The sequence below is a fragment of the Lynx canadensis genome, chromosome B3, assembly GCF_007474595.2.
Source record: "Lynx canadensis isolate LIC74 chromosome B3, mLynCan4.pri.v2, whole genome shotgun sequence".
Taxonomy (NCBI): Eukaryota; Metazoa; Chordata; class Mammalia; order Carnivora; family Felidae; genus Lynx; species Lynx canadensis.
The window spans coordinates 40,554,329-40,568,481 of NC_044308.2; the positions used below are offsets into that span (position 1 = coordinate 40,554,329).

Consider the following 14,153-nt stretch of genomic DNA (forward strand, 5'->3'; position numbering starts at 1 on the left):
TCTGTCCCAAAAAAAATAAATAAACGTTGAAAAAAAAAAATTAAAAAAAAAAAAAAAAGAGGAAACTAGTCCAAACCTCTCCTCTTTACAGATGAAAAAGCAGAGACATGAAGGAATTTTCAGGGTTGGTAGCAGAACCAAATACTAGATCGAAGACTGATTTGAACCTTTTCTCCAGTAGCATCTTAGATTAGTCCCATCTTTGAGAAAACTTCAAAGCTACTTAATAATCTAAAATTGTCCTGAGCATTCAAAGCCTGCCCCAAGATATGGTGAGGTCTCAGGGTATTTCATACAAGGAGCAATAATGCAGCCAACAGGAATGCCTCACATCTTTGTAGGAGTAGGAGTAAATTCCTTATGGGTGGAGTTATGAGTGATAGAACTCATAGGTAGAAATTACAGACATCACCCAGAATGCTTTTGTGACTTCTTTGTAAACATGGAAATTTCTGACAAGAGATGCCTGGATTTATTACTAAAGATTGTCAAGAACAAGATGATCATTTGTCTCATTTAAACTGATCTTTAAGTATTGGAAGCAAGCCTAGGGAATTATGTCAGTATTATATATCTAAGCAGACCTTACTTTTAGTTTACTTATACTTCAGAAGGAGGATTTTGTGCCCAGATTTGCAATTTATCCAACTAAAAGAATAATATGTTTATTAATTACGATTAGATTTGACCATGAAAAAAGGTCCAAATAACAGTTTACTGAAGATAGAGATTGATTTTTCTTTTGGATTAAAAAAGGGCAGGGAAGTCCAACATTGGTTACTTCACAGCCATTAGGGACTCACTTTTTTTTTTTTTTCTTTTTTGTTCCACTCATTCTTGCCACTGTCTGATATCCACAAGGTGTCTGATGGTTCTAGATGGCTTCTGGAGCCTAAGCCATCATCAAAGCGGGGCATACCTCCAACTTGAGTCAGCTCCCATGGAAGAGCTTTTCTAGAACTACCTCATCCAACAATTTCTGATTCTGTCTCACTAGTTATAGTTGTTATCAAAGGAAGCTAGAAAGTTACAACCAGGCAGGTGGCTATTTGCAGTAATTAGAAGATTTGTTATGAAGAAGAAGAGAATGGATACTAGACAGGTAACTAACAGATCTGCCACAGCTGTTTTGAAGAATGTACTACTTTTTTAAAAAAGAATATAATATTTATATTAGGAAAATCAAATTTTTTTTTTTTAATTTTTTTTTTCAACGTTTATTTATTTTTGGGACAGAGAGAGACAGAGCATGAACGGGGGAGGGGCAGAGAGAGAGGGAGACACAGAATCGGAAACAGGCTCCAGGCTCTGAGCCATCAGCCCAGAGCCTGACGCGGGGCTCGAACTCCCGGACCGCGAGATCGTGACCTGGCTGAAGTCGGACGCTTAACCGACTGCGCCACCCAGGCGCCCCAGGAAAATCAAATTTTAGTGACATCAGAAACTATTATATAGCATTTAAATTTGAAAGATCCCCAAACTACCATCTACCATATGTCTGGTTAGTAAAAGCAGTAATTCTCTACGATGGTGTTCTGCTTTGGATTTTTCAGCAGGACTCATTAGGAACAGCTGTTAGGTTTTGTATATTTTAAAGAAAGTGAAGAATGAGTTCAGAACAACAGGGAGATAAAAGACACTTTAAATTAAATCTGATTTCTTTTGGAGATAGAATCAAAACAACCACAAGGACAATTCAGTGGATATTTATGGAGCTGACAGGAGCAGAGTATGCTGTATTACGTGATACAAGCTGGGGATGAGCATCCTAAAACACTCAAGTTTCTTAGTACCTAGAGGAACAAGGTAGACTCCAGTAGCACATGAAACAGTTAAACACATATCATAGCAACGAAACACACCAACTCCAGATAGACAAGATTTATCCTGGGGACAAGGATGGGCATCTTGGGTTAAAGGTTTAAATAGTAGATATTGTCTTAGTCTGTTTGGGCTGCTGTAACAAAATACCAGTAGACTGAGTGGCTTATAAACTCAGAAATTTATTTCTCACAGTTCCAGAGACTAGAAGTTCAAGATCAGGTTGCCATCATGGTCAGGTTTTGGCGGAGACCCTCTTCAGACTTTGTGCTGTGTCCTCACGTGGTGGAAGGGGCTAGGGAACTCTCTACAGTCTCTTTTACAAGGGCACTAATCTCATTCATAAGAGTTCTGCCCTCATGATCTAATCACTTCCCAAAGGCCCACCTCTTAAAACCATCACATTGGGCATTAGGTTTTCAACATATGAGTTTAAGGATGATGAGGAGACACAAACATTCAGATTATAGCAGGTAGAATCACCTCTGCTTATCTGTTATCTATACATATAAAAAGAATGAGGAGGAGAGATTTTGTTGTCTAAAGAACTTGTAGGGGCGCTTGGGTGGCCCAGTCGGTTAAGCGTCCGACTCTTGATCTCAGCTTAGGTCATGATCTCACACTTTGTGAGTTCGAGCCCCGCATCGGGGTGGCACGGAGTCTGCTTGGGATTCTGTCTCTCCTTCTTTCTGCCCCTTCCTTGCTTCTGCTCTCTCTCTCAAAATAAATAAATGAACTTAAAAAAAAAAAAAAAAAAAACTTGTAGGCAGAAGCAAGTAGTAATCTGTAGCATATATAGCTGCAGAACATGGTATACATAAATGTGTGAGATGGAAGTGTTTCTGCTCTATGAGACCAGATTTTTTAAAAATGTTCTGTAGTCTCATTCATATCCACTGTTCACATGGTGCCATTTAGCACATGTTTACTGAATGCCTCATATTTACAATACGCTCTAAGGGAGAAATTCATTCACAAGTTGACACTTAGGTGAGAAAGTGTCTAGATTTTAGCATCTTAGAGCTATGAATTTCAAATCTAGGGAAAGCCCAGCCTTGTCTTTTATTTTTCCTTTTCCTTTCAGAATTACTTACCAGTAACCAAATGCTGTCTGTTGACTTTGCCCCAGCTGATAGAAAACAGGAAACTACAGAGACTCCCTGTGAGAAGAGAGGCAGGCTGTACCCTCTGTGACCTCAACCTTTCAGTCTGAGTTCTCCTTGGGGCAGCAGTTGCAAACAGCTCCACGTGGCTTTGGCAGTTGGCATAGGGAGCGCAGATGAAAACAGCTAATGCAACAAGGCCTGTTAGGCTGGCCTGTGAGCTCAGTGAACTGTCTTTTAACCTTCTGTGCTAGTGTACTTTTGGGCCTCCTTGGGGAAGAATAGTTTATGCTCTGATCCAGTAATGGATCAGGGACCGTTCGCTGTCTTCCGTAGCAGTGGGAATACCTTTGTCACTCTGGTATTAAATAGCTGCTTGTTTGAGGCTATTAGGTGATGACTCACCTTTCCTACGTGTTACTAGTTCGCTTTGAAGCTGCTGTGCTCAGTTTAGGTTCTCCAGGAGTGACTATGAGAGAAAATGGTAATCTCACAAATTGTACTTTCTTTATATCTACCCAGTGCTGATGCAGCTGTCTCACATTTTGGGTTTTGTGTCCCCCACTCTACACCCTATTTCTCCTCTGCTTGCAGGTGAAGGTCTTCCACAGGTGTATTACTTTGGTCCATGTGGAAAATACAACGCCATGGTGCTGGAGCTCCTTGGCCCTAGCTTGGAGGACTTGTTTGACCTCTGTGACCGAACTTTTACTTTGAAGACTGTGTTAATGATAGCCATCCAGTTGGTAAGTTGGCGTTGCTGTTCTGCAAAAGGATAGGTGGGTCCCCCAGCTGCATTCCTGTGTCCCCTTTAGGGCTCTCCCAGATGTCGTGACACATATTGAGTGCACACTCAGAGGTTTGATGGCATTCTAGGAAGCAGGCTGGGCCAAAAGGGTTAACCTAGAGAAGACATACTGCATCTAATGTTCGCTCTATTTTAAGAATTTGCACCTTGGAGCAACACCCTGCCCTCAACTGAAGTGGAAGCATATAATTTAGTTTGGGGAGAAAGAGGATGATTAGGTGAAATTGTACAAATGCAAGTAATTTCCTTGATGTTTTATTTATAGGTTTTAAACATATGGCTGTAAAGTTTGTCCTCTCCCCTCACCCTTGCAGCCAGGAAGGGATTGGCCACATAACCCACTGCCCTAACAATCAGATTCCAAAATCGTGTGACCAAGAACCTGCCTTAGCTCTCTGGCCTCCGGTTCTTACAGAGACTGGCAGAGCTGAAGAGACAGCTCCCTCAGCTCCAGCCAAATTACACAGCAGTGCCAGTTCAAGAAGCAGTTAAGACAGTTCCCTTGAGAAGTCTGTCAGCCTCTCAGAGGAAGGATGCTCATGCATCTTTTATTGGTCTCAAATGGTGGTGGTCTCACCCACTTTACAGTAAAAGCTTGGAAATGTTAGAAAATTGACCTTGGCTTTTGAGTCCAAACTTAAGATGCCTCGGCTTCCCTTTGTATGCTGTAGATAGAAATAAAACAATGAAATTTGAAATAATTTTATGGTTATTATTTGGGGCTCTATTTAATTTCACATAAAAACTCTTCTACCTCTGCTGCTGATTAGCTCTGTAAAATCAATGCAATCTTTACTTCTCTGGACCTCACTTCCCATGTTTTTGCAGCAGAAAGTACTAGGTTGGGGAGGCCTGCCTGACTGAAGATACAAAGGTGTGGGCAGAAGGTGAATGTGACAGTGGCACCTGTCTTCAGAGGTTGCCGACGTATTGTGATAATCCTGGCTGGGGATACTTCGAGCCTCTCAAATGTGTGCTTTCTGACGTAGCATAAAAACACCTAATTCTATTCATCATTTACAAATTGTAACATTATGAGCTGAACTGGCTGTCTCACTTTCATTTAACTTGATACTTGTTATGTATGTATTTGTATCCGAATTTTTTCTGGTTTACAAGCGTGAAGTGACTGGGTGGTGAAGAAGAAATGAGTTTTACTTTCATTTCAGTAGTTAAAACCTTTGGGCTGATAAAAGAAAATGTTTGGATGTTTGTTTGTTTGTTTTTTTCCCAGTAAACTTCTTTAGAGTATTTTCATCATTGTGTATTCTCTTTTAGCTTTCTCGAATGGAATATGTGCACTCAAAGAATCTCATTTACCGAGATGTGAAGCCAGAGAATTTCCTGATTGGCCGACAAGGCAACAAGAAAGAGCATGTTATACACATTATAGACTTTGGACTGGCCAAGGAATACATTGACCCTGAAACCAAAAAACACATACCTTATAGGGAGCACAAAAGTTTAACTGGAACTGCAAGATACATGTCTATCAACACGCATCTTGGCAAAGGTGTGTTTATTTTCTGCTCAGTGAAAAGGGGCGGGTCCTTAAAATAACTTTTTATTCCAATGATACTTTTGTCCCCTTTGTGCATTACAACTTGTGGTTCTTCTTGCTTCACAAGGCAAGTGATTTTTATACTTGAGAAACTAAGATGGTGAGTTAGTAACTTTCCTAAGTATCCTGTTGACAACTTAAAGATTTTTCTTTAAGTAAAATTCTTTACTTTTTTAATGTTTATTTATTTTGAGACAGAGCAAGCGAGAGAGCGTGCACAAGCAGGGGAGGGGCAGAGAGAGAGGGAGAGAGAGAGAGAATCCCAAGCAGGATCCATGCTGTGTGCACAGGGCCCTATGCAGGGTTCAATCTCATAACCATAAGATCATGACCTGAGCTGAAACCAAGAGATAGAAGCTTAACCAACTGAGCTACTCAGATACCCCTATTTAATTCTTTATACTATGTTTCCAAATGCTTAGTTTTTTAGCAGTGTGGGCACTTGAATTGTATTAAAATGATAGCATTTGAGTAAGTCTAATGATGAATTTGGTGTTTACATATGAATGAATGACTCCATGTATGACAGTCCTGAAAAGGACATCAGATTGGTTGGTATCTGAACTGGGGAAGAGTGTGTTACTAAAACATGTGCTAGGCTTCTGTTCACTGTGCATAATTCCATGAATAATTCTTTGAGGAAGAGCCTATGTCTTACTCAATGAAAATAGAGGAGTTGTACACTGTATTCAGGATAGACAATTTGTGAAAGCTCAATCAAGGCAGAAGGCCTTACTTGTTAGAGGAACTAGTTCAGGGGAGAATATTTGTAAGAGAAGCCTAAGGAACAGTGGGAAAGCCAAATAAGCCCTGGGCCCCTCACTAGCTTCTCCAGAAAAGCTTCCGTTTTTATCTATTTTATATATTGGGCTTCTGTGGAAGATTCTATATGAAGGAAACATTCTAAAGTGATTGTAAAACCATGTTTGAAATTCATCACTCTTGGGGCGCCTGGGTGGCTCAGCTGGTTACATCTGACTTCGTCTCAGGTAATGATCTCACAGTTCATGAGTTCAAGCTTTGCATCAGGCTCCGTGCTGACACCTTGGAGCCTGCCTCACATTCTGTGTCTCCCTCTCTCTCTTCCTCTCTTTCTCTCTCTCAAAAATAAATATTTTTTAAAAAATACACCACTCTTGAGAGTAGACATATAAACAGAATATTATCAGGTTCCATACTCCTAGACATAGTCAATTATATTGGGTGTTTAAATATTAATGAATTGTTGTGCACTAACAAGTATTTTAAAGACTAAATGACTACAAAGTTGCCTTATTGACAAAACTGCCTAGGTTTTCAAATGAGGATTCTAGTGTTAGTGAAGAGTAACTATCATATTGCAAAGTGATACAACTGGAACAGAAATCCTGAATGCTATTAGGATTTTTTCAGTAAACGTATGAAAATCCTCACTTAACTAAATGTAATACTTTAAAATTAGACTAGAAGGGCTTCTGCCACTTATTATCTATGTCATTTTGGACAGGTTACTTAATCTTCCTGAAACTTATCTGTAAAATGAGAGTAATATTTCACAAGGATGTGTTTGTGGGTTGAATGGGTAGTATGTGTAACATAGTTCTCTTGCATAGTGTTCAATATCCCCTCTTTCTTCCTTTTTACTTAGATAGACTGTGTCGTAAATAGTAAAGTCATGATTATTTGGTTTAACTGACAGACTCTAGAAGTTGTTCTAATTCCTGCTTCCTAGGCACAGCAGTCCATGTTCTGATTTTATTATTCTTGTCAGGAAAGGCAAGAAGAGACAGAGATGGGTCTTTGTGTTATGTACAGATAATGGTTTACAGAATATGTACAGATAAGGTACAGATAATGGTTAAGAAAAAGGTTTGCAAACCCTGGCTCTTGCGCTTAAATCTATATGATTTTGGTCCAGTAACCTTTCCTCAGCCTCAGTTATCTCATCTATGGAATGGGTATGATAATAATACATTATACTATAGGATACTGAGAGATAATACATATAAAGTATTTAGCACAGTGCCTCATAGTAGCAAAGACTGTAAATGGTAGTTATTTATTTATTCAGCAAAATACATTTTAAGTGTGTAAGATCGTCAGACTGGTACTTTCATCTCCTGGTATAGCCATTCCTGCTGGAACTTTGAGTTTATCTCCAAACTTGAAATTCCTGAGTTCTAGAGTTTTTTGGGTCACATTGAACCTATCACCGTATTTTTGCCCTCTCCAGATTACAGAGAATACATATAGATGGTTATTATATGACCTTTAAATTCTGGCCAGGGTCTCAAAGCAGAGAGGTATTCCATAGGACCTTGAATCATACTGTTTTGTTTTGTTTTGTCTATTTATTTATTTTGAGAGAGAGCGAGCAAGCAAGCAGGGGAGAGGCAGAGAAAGGGAGAGAGAGAATTCCAAGCAGTCTCCGCACTGTCAGTGCAGAGCCCTGTTTGGGGCTCGAACTCACAAACAGTGAGATCATGACCTAAACTGAAATCAAGAATGGAACACTATTTTTTTTTTAATTTTTTAAATGTTTATTTATTTTTGAGAAAGAGAGAGAGTGCAAGCAGGGGAGGGGCAGAGAGAGGGAGACACAGAATCTGAAGCAGGCTCCAGGCTCTGAGATGTCAGCATGGAGCCTGACATGGGGCTCGAAATCATGAACTGTGAGGTCATGACCTGAGCTGAAGTCAGACACTTAACCAACTGAGTCACCTAGGTGCCCCAAGAGTGGAACATTTAACCGACCATGCCACCCAGATGTCCCCATATTGGTTTTTAAATGTGTAGCATTCTGTATGTTGTAATGAGGAAAAAGGGAAGTGCATCTTCAAATGACTTGGGGAGAATTGCCTGTTTTGTAAGGGAGAACAAGGGAAGAAGCCTCCTAAACCTGACCATATCAGATTAGCCACTTTGTATTCTTAACGACTGAAGTTAGGGTAAGAACACTGGGTCATCTAGACCCTTTCCTCCAGCAAAATATATTTGACCTAAAATCAGAGGTGTGATACATGTAAACCAAGCATGTCTTTCTGAATGGTTGAAAGCAGGCCTTTATGGTGTGAAAGAATTCTATGTCCTACTTTGTCCCACTTGTATTGAAACCTTTCTTCTTTGAAAAGGAAAATAGCCTTCATGAAAAAAATGAGAGCATGTGGAAATTCTGAACTAAATGAATACGGTTTTCACAGAAGTACACAAATAAAGCATGACTCTGGTTTTCACTTTTTTGAAAGGATTAAGTTATCATAGATTAATTACTAATGGGTTAAATTATCATAGATTAATTACTTTAGAATCTTAGAACTGGAAAGTGACTTTTCAAATTATCTACATCAGCCAACTTTCTTTTCTTGTTTATTTTGAGAGAGAGAGAAAGAGAGTGCGCGTGCGTGAGCTAGCAGGAGAGGAGCAGAGAGGGAGGGGAGAGAATCCCATAGGTTTCCCACTCCACACTGGGCTTGACACAAACCCAGACATCATTACCTGAGCCGAAATCAGGAGTCTGATGCTTAACCAACTGAGCCACCTAGTCACCCCAACCACTTTATTTTCAGGTGAGAGGACTGTGGCCCAAAATAGGTGACTTGGCCATGCTGAATTTCACATGGATCGAATGAATGGAAAGAATGGGCCAAGAGCTAGATAACCTAATTTGGGAGCCATTATTTTTCCTATTATGCCATATTCCACAACTATTTTTCATGGTGCTCAGTAGTTGGAAAATCACTTTATTAGTTATTCTAGTGGGTTTACATGTGTTTTTGGTGTGTGTGTGTGTGTGTGTTTATTTAAAAAGCACTCATTTAATAATGGGCTTTGCTGTGGAGAGAAGTTGGGCGTTTTTTCAGGATTGATCAGTATTGAAAATGTGGAGAGGTTTGCCCTCTAGTGCTCAACCAACAAAAGTGCAACTGTCCAGTGAATTTTTATTACCAAGGGGCCTCTTCTTACAGGAAGTGGATATAAAAATGGAAAGGCAATGTGTAGGTGTGATACAGTGTGAGAAACTGCAGGGTGTGGTTTCTTTGTCTGCCCTGCTTTATGAGAGGCCTCAACTCACCCTGCTTGTTCTTTCTTTTTTATTTGTGTGTATTTAGGTCCTATTAACAAACTTCCAGTCTAATGCCTTTATGTTTTCAATTATATATAAAATTTGGTGGCAAACCCCAGGCAAGCTGTGTAGACAAAAGCTTCTGTTGGTCTTGCCGTTTTACTTCATTCTTTTTAAGATTATTTCAATTGATGTGCATCCACTCAATTTTATGTTATTTATCTCTTGTCAGGGTGCCTCTTTTTCGCATTAGTGACCACCTTGCCAAAAACCGTTTTCAAACTGCAACTTACCAAGTTGCCTTTTCTTTCCTGATCCACCCTGTAGAGTTCTATTCACTCTTTGTCGTGCACATTTTCCCATAAGTGAAGGCAGCCATTACACATGTTGTACTTCTGCATTTTGAGCTGAGTAGCTCTCCTCCCTGCTTCCCTCGTAGGTTTTACCTTCTGCACAAAGAAAGCACAATCAAGTTTAGAGTAGCCCCTTAGTCTTGTCTTTTTAACTTCTCTTGATAAAGCCCTCAACCTGATTCTGAGAAATAAACACATAAGATATCTGGGATGAGCCATACTTGGCAAATTAGGAATAGAGGCATGTACTACTTACATTCAGTCTGACAACCCAAGAATATATAAGGATGTTTTTTGAGATGAAGTTACAATATTTTTTATTATCTATTCTTTAGTTTTTTACTATCTTAGTCTTCCCAAATGAAAGAAACTAAAACCTAGCAATTTGTTTTGCCTGATAAGCTCCCAGAATGCGGGGATCCTGTTTTATTTTTCCATATAGGGCACCTTAGTGATAAATTACAGGGGAGGGGTGCGCACACACACACACAGAAATACACACACAGAATCTGAAGCAGGCTCCAGGCTGTGAGCTGTCAACACAGAGTTTGATGCGAGGCTCAAACCCACAAACTGTGAAATCATGACCTGAGCCAAAGTCGGATGCCTAACTCACTGACCCAACCAGGTGCCCCAAATTTTAAATGTTTCTTAAGGTAGCTATGGAACATGGTACAAATGGCATGGAGCTGAGAGATGATACATTGATGTTTGTTTATGTCAAACTATATTTTAAGTGTTAATTTTTATGATGAATTAAAAGCACTAGACATGTATGCTAGGCATTCCACAGCTTGTGTCTTTGCAGACCTGGCCATTAGGATGGACCATTTAAAAGTTTTAGCTGCTTTATCTTCTCACTTTCCATCATGGTAACCCAAAGGGTAACTGTAGCCCATATACCGGAAATAACATTTCATTTAAATTATCTTACTTTCAGGAAGGTGACAGCAGTGACCGAGGGGTGGCTACTCACCATTTAGTGATTTAGATTTGGTTTTAGTTTAGGATTTGCTCTTTTCACTTGATATTTACTTGCCAGTGACAGCTCTAGGCAAAGGAAGCACACAGTATTTTTTGGTTTTGATCTGAAATACTATCCCTGGTTTAGATATACAAAGAATTAGTAAGCAGCGCCTTTCCAGAGCAGAAGGGTTTCTGAAGGGATTACTTGGTTTTGAACCCCTTTCTGCTTTAATAACTACAAACATAATGTGTGATCTGTCTTCCCTTTTAGAGCAAAGCCGGCGGGATGATTTGGAAGCCCTGGGCCATATGTTCATGTATTTCCTTCGAGGCAGCCTACCCTGGCAAGGACTCAAGGTATCCTTGAAAGTGCTCAGTGGAGGGCTTTGTTTCAATACTCAGTTGTTAATGAAGGGGTTGCTGACTTGACGTCTGCAAGAAGCACGATTGGGAAGATTGGCTGGCTGCAGAGATGAAAAGCAGGGGCTGGTTATATTGTCTATACTGTACATGCTTCCCTGGGCTTTGGGAGCTCTGTTTTGCTCACATTTGTCTTCTTCCCCTTGTGAATCCTTCTTCCTTGTTTTAGGGTTTTCCACAGTCTCTTCCCTTGTTCCCTCCCAGCCTTGGCACTGCTGCTTTTCTCTGTGTCACTTTCCTCCTCCACTACCATTATGTAGCAAGAAGAGTGTTCCCAGTGTACTGGGGAATTTCTGGAACAAATTGATGACAGCAGCTGCTACACATTTTACCAGCAAGGCCAACAGAGCTGGGTGTGCCCCTAAGGAGAACTGGAAAATATTTATTCATCCTATCAAGGCTAAGGATCCACCTGAACTAAAATAAAAATCCAGGTTTAACATTGCTGTTCATGTGTCTTATTCAATAAATGCCTATGCAGACAATAGCCATTCCTCGTGAAACATGTAGTTTAAATAGCTTACCTTAGGTATCAGTACAGTGTATTTGTGTCAGAGTTAACTACTGATAATAATTTTAACCACTGTAATTATTCTGTGTCTCTGGCTGGTTAGACTAGGAAATGGTGAGCTTCTAACCCATTTTAAGTCCCATTTTAGATAGTTAAATGTGAGGTATATTTTTGAGTTGTGATTTATTTCAACATGTTAGTATGGAAAGAAACTTAATCAATAGATTTAGGTACTTACACACCCCTTGGCTCCCTCCCTTTCTCCCTCCAGAAGGGCAGAATGATTCATTTGCTGTGCTTTCTAGACCGTTGTCCTGAAAAGTAAAGCTTCTGCCCCTTCCCTTTGGGAAGATTTTATTTCTTTCCCCTTAAATTCTTCTCCTAACACTTCCTAGTCTTCTCCTAGTCACATGTATCTTTTCATTGGTATAGATAGCTGTCAGATAGAGTTTCATATTCTATTTACTCATTACATAGCCAAGCAATACATTTGTGTATTAATTGAAACTCACTCACAGTCTACGAATCATTTTAGTGTCAGTTGTAGATCTAAAATTTCTCCAACTTTTATTTTATTTTATTTTATTTTATTTTATTTTATTTTATTTTATTTTTATGTTTTTATTTTAGAGGGAATGCAGGCATGCAAGCATGGGAGAGAGGCAGAGGGGGAGAGAGAGAGAGAACCAAGGCTCAATCTCACGACCTTGGAATCATGACCTGAGCTGAAATCAAGAGTCGGACTCTCAACCGACTGAGCCACCCAGGCAGCCCTCTCCAACTTACTATAGAACACTATTGCTTAAAACTGGGTGCAGCCAGCTTTTTTTTTTTTAGGGAGAGCCTCACAAGAATCCCTTGAGGCTACACTGTTGGTCCAAGCTCCAGGAGCCTTCTGTCTATAATCCTGAACAAACTTAGTTTGCTTTGAGCTGCTGACATATATGATCATAGGTAACACTTTTCCCTCTGGAAGCACATTGTGGAAAGGCATTTTCTTCTACTACTTATTCTTTTTTTTTTTTTTTTTTCCCTATTCAGATTCACAGTAAATATTCTGTGGAGCCATCTGTCTGCCCCACACTTAGATTAGCAATATTTTTAATCTTATAATAGAACTGATCTAAGAAGGAGAAGGCTGAATTTTTGAACCCCAGTGGTCATGGGAGATTACTAAGCTTCTGCAGTTTTGAAAATAACTGCTATATGATATTTTTATTTCCTTTTCCTAACCACTCATCTCATTACATTTGATGGTGTTTATCTGAGACTACTAAATATATTTGCAAATAAAACCTTCCAGAACAGAGCAGACGTTAAATACATCATCTCTGTTACATTTCTTATTTATTAGAAAGAAGATTGAGCCTAGCAATTCCTGCCAGTTTGAGTGAAGCAACCATTGCATCCCCAGACGTATTGGACCTCCCATACTTGGCACCTGTTTCCAAATAACTTTCTCCCTTTGCTCTACAGGCTGATACATTAAAAGAGAGATATCAGAAAATTGGTGACACCAAAAGGAATACTCCCATTGAAGCTCTCTGTGAAAACTTTCCAGGTAGGATGCTAGAAGGACATTCCAGCCATTGTGACTAAAACTTTGAAGTAGGTAGAGACAATGACTTGGTGTCTCTAGATAAGGGCGCTCTCTAGAAAATTCACATTTCCTTTCATTGTCATTTAGACCAAGACAGGTTTTATCACTTTCATTTGGGTCATAAGGAAAACACAAATATTCCTGACTTGGCTCAGAGCTTCTCACCATAGGAAGCATTCAGCTCATGAGCATGGCCTTTCACCTCTTTCCTACAGAAGAGATGGCAACGTACCTGCGCTATGTCAGGCGATTAGACTTCTTTGAAAAACCTGACTATGAGTATTTACGGACCCTCTTCACAGACCTCTTTGAAAGGAAAGGCTACACCTTTGACTATGCCTACGATTGGGTCGGGAGACCTATTGTAAGTATCCTGTTTTACCTCATCACTTCAGACCAGCACTACCTCGCTTGCCAGACTTTCTGCTTAAATCTATGGAAAAAACATTCCTCTGACTGTGGACTTGACGTATGCCAGCCTTTTCAGGGTGATGCCATAGGTTACAATTACCAGAGTTAGAAAGCAGGAGCAACTCCTTTATATGTTTTTAAGATTATGACCAGTATGGCCTAAGATACCAGAACTTAAGCCAGTTCTTAAGAACTTTTGCTTGAATGATCCAGAAGCTGGTGCTACGTAAGCTGGTCCTGCTTCTGTAGAAGTGGAACCCAGCACCATAAGAAATTTTTTTTTATTATTCATTTTATTAAAAAAATTTTTGTTAAATTTTATTTATTTTTGAGCATGAGTGAGGGATGGGGAGAGAAAGAGGGAGACACAGAATCTGAAACAGGCTCCAGGCTCTGAGCTGTCAGCACAGAACCTGACATGGGACTCGAGCTCATGAACCGCCAGATCATGACCTGAGCCGAAGTTGGATGCTTAACCGACTGAGCCACCCAGGCGCGCCTGTTTATTTTTTTTTTAATTTATTTATGTGAGAGAGAGATGGAGTATGAGCAGGGGA

The 14,153-nt window shown here is 39.8% G+C and overlaps 1 protein-coding gene across 4 annotated transcripts in view; it reads left to right on the plus strand.

Annotated features, from left to right (window-relative positions):
* Positions 1–14,153, plus strand: part of CSNK1G1 (casein kinase 1 gamma 1) — a 165,310-nt gene that overhangs the window by 112,417 nt on the left and 38,740 nt on the right. For 2 of the 4 annotated variants that reach the window (XM_030317942.1, XM_030317944.1), the window contains exons 5-9: positions 3,519–3,670; positions 5,011–5,245; positions 10,926–11,011; positions 13,062–13,146; positions 13,404–13,549. In XM_030317942.1, the coding sequence (XP_030173802.1) occupies positions 3,519–3,670; positions 5,011–5,245; positions 10,926–11,011; positions 13,062–13,146; positions 13,404–13,549 (704 nt within the window). Of the gene's footprint in view, positions 1–3,518; positions 3,671–5,010; positions 5,246–10,925; positions 11,012–13,061; positions 13,147–13,400; positions 13,550–14,153 lie in introns of all 4 variants that reach the window. The other 2 variants (XM_030317941.1, XM_030317943.1) reach the window with 1 other exon arrangement.